General features: G+C 43.6%; 1 protein-coding gene across 1 annotated transcript in view; it reads right to left on the reverse strand.

Annotated features, from left to right (window-relative positions):
* Positions 1 to 636: 636 nt before the first annotated feature.
* LOC124789451 (splicing factor YJU2) overlaps positions 637 to 6,247 on the reverse strand; it is a 78,401-nt gene continuing 72,790 nt past the window's right edge. Inside the window, exon 7 of the mRNA XM_047256812.1 lies at positions 637 to 1,108. Coding sequence (XP_047112768.1) covers positions 839 to 1,108 — 270 coding nt within the window. The 3' untranslated portion in view covers positions 637 to 838. The remainder of the gene's footprint in view (positions 1,109 to 6,247) is intronic.

The following is a 6,247-nucleotide window of genomic DNA, read 5'->3' on the forward strand; positions in this document are numbered from 1 at the left end:
AGCCGTTTTGATTATGAATCAAAGACGCTACCCCTAGACCATGGGTTCATGCTACTCTCTAATAATGGAGATAGTATTGTTGTCCACATGAAATCAGGAAGTGTATCTTGTTGGGTCTGTAAAGGGATTATTCTGTCCTAACAAATCCCAATGTGCTTGCCACACTTATTCCACATGCCACATGTATTCCATGATAATATTTTTAGTGTGAATATTAATGGCTTCATTCTGTGTAAAACTTGATCTAGAGATAAGTGATACTTATTTAATATGTGGATTAATATACAAATTAAATTCATTGGTTTTACCTACAGGGAATGAAAGGTGGGGAAGAGGAAGGAGCAGAGGAGGAAGGAGGAGAGTAGGGGAGGGGAGAAGAATGAGGGCAAAGGGAAAGGGGGAGGGGAGGAGGAAGGAGGAAAGAAGGGGAGACGGGAGGTAAAAAGAGGTGAGAGAGAAAGAGAGGGGACAGGATGGGAGGGGAGGGGAGGGGAGTGTAGGGAGGGGGGTGGAGAGATGGACAGAGAGAGAGAGAGAGAGAGAGAGAGAGAGAGAGAGAGAGAGAGAGAGGTGATATCCATGACGTCTACAGAGAAGGGAAGGAAGTTCTACTCTGAAATGGATTTTGAGAATACGTGAGGCAGAAAACAAATATATTTCAACATATAAACACACTTCCCTCATAATTGTATACAATTATATTACAATATTCTGTCAAGTATTGATAGAAAATTCACTTAATTGTAAAATTATATTACAATCATTTTCATTTATTATAAAATATACAAAAACAGATTGTACAGAATAGTTGAATTTCACTATAATGACATGTCAGTGGCTAAGAACTGTCACTATCACTCCCAGAATATGATCCCAATAATGACAGCCCATTTGGAACAGATTTTGCCTGTGTTTCATTCTTGTTGCTTGACGATGGAGGTTTCTCGTCACATTTTGATTTTTCTGAGCTCACTGTCCCAACAAATGATTTGCTTCCTTGGTTAGCAACCGAGTCATTTCCAGTAGAGCTCTTTAAACGAACCAGTCCTTTAAGTGGTTTCTTTGCATTCAATGAACCAACACTACTTGGCTTTACCATCACAGAGGTCTAGAAAACAAATTACAAGTTTTACTTAGGATACCATCATAAAATATAAAGCTGTTGGCAAGATGCACAGTTAAAAAAGATCAAAAAACTGTAGTATGCTAATATTTTGCTGCAGCAGCCCAAAAAAAAATCCACAAAACCAAGCATAAAGCTGTTTACTTTTATATCAATGTCAGTTGTCATTCAAGGAAAAAATACATTCTTTCTCAATAAGTACATTAGTACCTTTGAGATATTATTATTATGCATATTGAGCCATGGAATGCTCTATTTGCTCATACACTTATAACATCACAGACAAGAAAACTGATATAAAGCTGACTTTCAAATGGCTTGTACTTATCTTCTAACTTTTTCATCTTGTTTACCTGTTACACTGAACATATAAAATACATTACTAGTCTAATTTCTACAATTTACAATTACTAATTCCTTCTATCACGTCTTCCGTTGCCAGAATCTCAATTTCAACACATCTTAGCATATTTTCTGCCAACTTATTCCTTAATGTTATATTGATTCTCTACAAACTTTTCCCTGTGAATATTCTGTCTAATAAATCTTAATCTGTTATTTCATTTATATACATGCTGTTCAACTCCCTACAGTTACTTTAAATTCCAAATAGTTTCACTTCTCTCTCTCCCTCTCTCTCTGGCCGGCCGCGGTGGTCTCGCGGTTCTAGGCACGCAGTCTGGAACCGTGCGACTGCTACGGTCACAGGTTCGAATCCTGCCTCGGGCATGGATGTGTGTGATGTCCATAGGTTAGTTAGGTTTAAGTAGTTCTAAGTTCTAGGGGACTGATGACCACAGCAGTTGAGTCCCATAGTGCTCAGAGCCATTTGAACCCCTCTCTCTCTCTCTCTCTCTCTCTCTCTCTCTCTCTCTCTCCAGACATGTGTTTTTCATTCTAATTAAAAATTTGACACAAAAATTGTTTTTATTGGATAATACTTTCTTTTCTTGGGTAGGGCTACTTCATGTATTATAATTCACCCTATAGTGGAGACTGTCAAACAAGCTTTTGGCCAAAAAGCAAAAGCGGGAGAAGGTGTTGAGGGCAATGGAGGAATGCAGATAGGGTGTCCTCACCCTCAATCCAGATCATGAAGATGTCATCAATTAATCAGAACCAGTGAGGGGTTTAAGATTCTAGGTAGTCAGAAAGGATTCCTCTAGATGGACCATGATTAGTTTGGCAGAGGATGGTGCCATGCAGGTGCCCATTGCCAGATTTGTCTGTATGTGATGCCTTCAAAGGAGAAGTAATTGTAGGTGAGGATGTAGTTGAACATAGCAACTAGGAAGAGGACTGTGGACTTGGAATCCATTGTGCACTGGGAAAGGCAGTGTTCAATATTGGCAAGGCCATGGGCTCACGAACAGCTGGACCACCTAGTTTCTGAACAAGCTGAATGACTGCTTCACAGTCTGTGCCATCTGGATCCTTCCTACCAGCAATCTGTCAAATTGTACAGGTACTTGAGTTTAACACTTGGTAGGGACATGGAGTGGAACAATCACTTACGCTCAGTCGTGACGAAAGCAAGTGGCAACTTCAATTTATTGGCAGAATACTAAGGAAATGCAATCAGTCTATCAAGGAGGTTGCTTACAAATCACTAGTGTGACCAATCCTAGAATATCGCTCGTGTGTGGGACCTGTACCAAATAGGACTAGCAAGGGATACTGAATGTATACAGAGAAGGGTTGCATGAATGGGCACAGGTTTGTTTGATTCACAGGAGAGGATCACTGACATGTTGAAAGAACTGAATTGGCAGGCTCTTGAAGATAGGCAGAAACTATCCCGAGAAAGTCTAATAACAAAATTTCAAAACCAGCTTTAAATTATAACTCTAGGAATACACTACAACCCTCTAAATATTGCTCCAACAGGGATTATGAGGAAAAGATTAGATTAATTACAGCATGCACAGAGGCATTTAAACAATCTTTTTTCCCAAGCTCCATTTGGGAAAGGAAAGGAAAAAAAATCCCTAATAAACAGTACAGTGGTATGTACCCTCTGCCCTGCACTTCACAGTGGTTTTCAAAGTATAGAAGGAGATGTAGATGTAGATGGAGAAGGCAGGAACTAACATTGCCTGCAATAAAGTGCTGGCCTGTCACTATCTTCTTGTAAAAGAAAGTAGATATTGTAAATCTTGGATGCATTTTTCAAAAATCTCAAAATTCTTGCAGTCATTACATTTATTGCACAGCAGTACTTGCAGGAAACAATAACAGTTTGTTAAAGTGCTCGATGAGCAGATGGTATTAAATAAGCAGCGTTCACCACCAAAAAACTGAAGAGTTTGAAGTAAAGCAACTCTCATCCACAAATTAGTTTTTATATTTGGAAACTTGCTGAGTATCCAGTACTGCTTGGGTAAGTATTTAATCCAATTCTATTAGTATATCTCCTTCCCCACCTCTTTGTCCATCTCCTCCTGGTCCTCTCTCTGTCCATCTGCTAACCCCTCCTCCCCTCTGCCCATCTGTTCCTCCCCACCCTCTCTGTCTATCAGCTCACCCACCTATGTCCATCTGCTCCTTCCTCCTCTGTGTCCATCACCTCCTCCTCCCCTCCCCCTTCTGTACATCCCCCCTCACTCTCTTCCCATCCTTTACTTCTCTCTTTTTCCCCCTCCTCTACTTCTCTCCTTTCCCATTACCCTTCCCCCACCCCCTCAAATCTCCCGACTGCACCTAGCAGCCCTACCCTGTCCCCACCATGTTCCTGCATGCTCCCACAAGCAGCACTACATACTCCACAACCCCTACCCCACATCTCCGTCCCCACTCAGCCTCCTCCTTACCCCCACTACCCAGATTGCTTCTTCCATCAGGTGCAGTTGCTCACAGTCCAGCGGGTGGCCAGAGACAGTAGTTGTATGTGCAAGTTGTGAATGTGTGCATGTTTTTTATGTTAGAAGAAGGCATTTTGGTTGAAAGCTCACACATTTAGCAGTCTTGTTTTTGACTCAACATCTCCTGTATATTATACAATTTTTCACATAGATGTGAATATTGTGTGCAAAATGTGTCACGAATATAGTTGGTAGTAAAGAAGTGATAAATTAAAGTGCCGTGCTTGATGTAGCAGTCTTCTGCATGAACAGGGAAAAAGTGATAAGCAATGAAGTTCTTCCTTTCATCATTTTGTGGGGACTGTCAGTAAGAAAAAGTTCCATAAAAGTTTGAATTCATTTATAAAGTTTGTAGCAAGTCAGCAAGCACTCTCATTCTCGAATTGTGGATGAATAAAGTCTGGGTATTTGCACGTCATGGGCTACACTTCTTTTTCAACCCCAACACTTATCTTTTGATAGGTACATAGTCCTTACCCCTACAGTAAATCTTTCCAGATAGTAAGTGACCAGTGTACCAAGTTTGGTTGAAATCAGCCCAGTGGTTTAGGCAGAGGTGTGATATATATATGCACACACACGTATGTACTTCCACTTTTATAATATGTATGATAACTGCAACATGTATTTTTGCAATATTATTTCTGGTTCCAAACCCAGTTGATTTTGTGGATCAATGACTAAGGGTTATCAGTGTTTTATCCATCCATAGGTAACTAAGTCTACAGACCACAAGATCTGTTTGCAAGAACAATTTGGGGGAAACTGGCTATTGGTTTTTCAAAGAAACCGTCCAGACAATTTTCTTGGGTGCTAAACATAAACCATAAAGAGCAAGCCTCTGGTTGGCATTACAGAAGTATGAATACCATTTATCCCTGTTATATGACAGAGCCCTGTGTTGATTCACTCAGTAGCTCACCTGATCATTTCTGGTGCACTGCACCCCTTATGTACCAACTGATACAGATGAGTTCATCATATAATCTCATTTTAAGATAATTCATAAGGCTATCTTTATTATGGCAATCTGAAACTTGCAGTAGAACTCCAGAAGATTGTTTCCCGTTCCTAACTATAGCATTCCTGTCTCACTAATTCTTCAGTTTCTTCATATACACTCCTGGAAATGGAAAAAAGAACACATTGACACCGGTGTGTCACACCCACCATACTTGCTCCGGACACTGCGAGAGGGCTGTACAAGCAATGATCACACGCACGGCACAGCGGACACACCAGGAACCGCGGTGTTGGCCGTCGAATGGCGCTAGCTGCGCAGCATTTGTGCACCGCCGCCGTCAGTGTCAGCCAGTTTGCTGTGGCATACGGAGCTCCATCGCAGTCTTTAACACTGGTAGCATGCCGCGACAGCGTGGACGTGAACCGTATGTGCAGTTGACGGACTTTGAGCGAGGGCGTATAGTGGGCATGCGGGAGGCCGGGTGGACGTACCGCCGAATTGCTCAACACGTGGGGCCTGAGGTCTCCACAGTACATCGATGTTGTCGCCAGTGGTCGGCGGGAGGTGCACATGCCTGTCGACCTGGGACTGGACCGCAGTGACGCACGGATGCACGCCAAGACTGTAGGATCCTACGCAGTGCCGTAGGGGACCGCACCGCCACTTCCCAGCAAATTAGGGACACTGTTGCTCCTGGGGTATCGGTGAGGACCATTCGCAACCGTCTCCATGAAGCTGGGCTACGGTCCCTCACACCGTTAGGCCGTCTTCCGCTCACCCCCCAACATCGTGCAGCCCGCCTCCAGTGGTGTCGCGACAAGCGTGAATGGAGGGACGAATGGAGACGTGTCGTCTTCAGAGAGTCGCTTCTGCCTAGGTGCCAATGATGGTCGTATGCGTGTTTGGCACCGTGCAGGTGAGTGCCACAATCAGGACTGCATACGACCGAGGCACACAGGGCCAACACCCGGCATCATGGTGTGGGGAGCGATCTCCTACACTGGCCGTACACCACTGGTGATCGTCGAGGGGACACTGAATAGTGCACGGTACATCCAAATCGTCATCGAACCCATCGTTCTACCATTCCTAGACCGGCAAGGGAACGTGCTGTTCCAACAGGACAATGCACGTCCGCATGTATCCCGTGTCACCCAACGTGCTCTAGAAGGTGTAAGTCAACTACCGTGGCCAGCAAGATCTCCGGATCTGTCCCCCATTGAGCATGTTTGGGACTGGATGAAGCGTCGTCTCACGCGGTCTGCACGTCCAGCACGAACGCTGGTCCAACTGAGGCGC

This window comes from Schistocerca piceifrons, chromosome 3 (genome assembly GCF_021461385.2).
Source record: "Schistocerca piceifrons isolate TAMUIC-IGC-003096 chromosome 3, iqSchPice1.1, whole genome shotgun sequence".
In the NCBI taxonomy this organism is placed as follows: Eukaryota; Metazoa; Arthropoda; class Insecta; order Orthoptera; family Acrididae; genus Schistocerca; species Schistocerca piceifrons.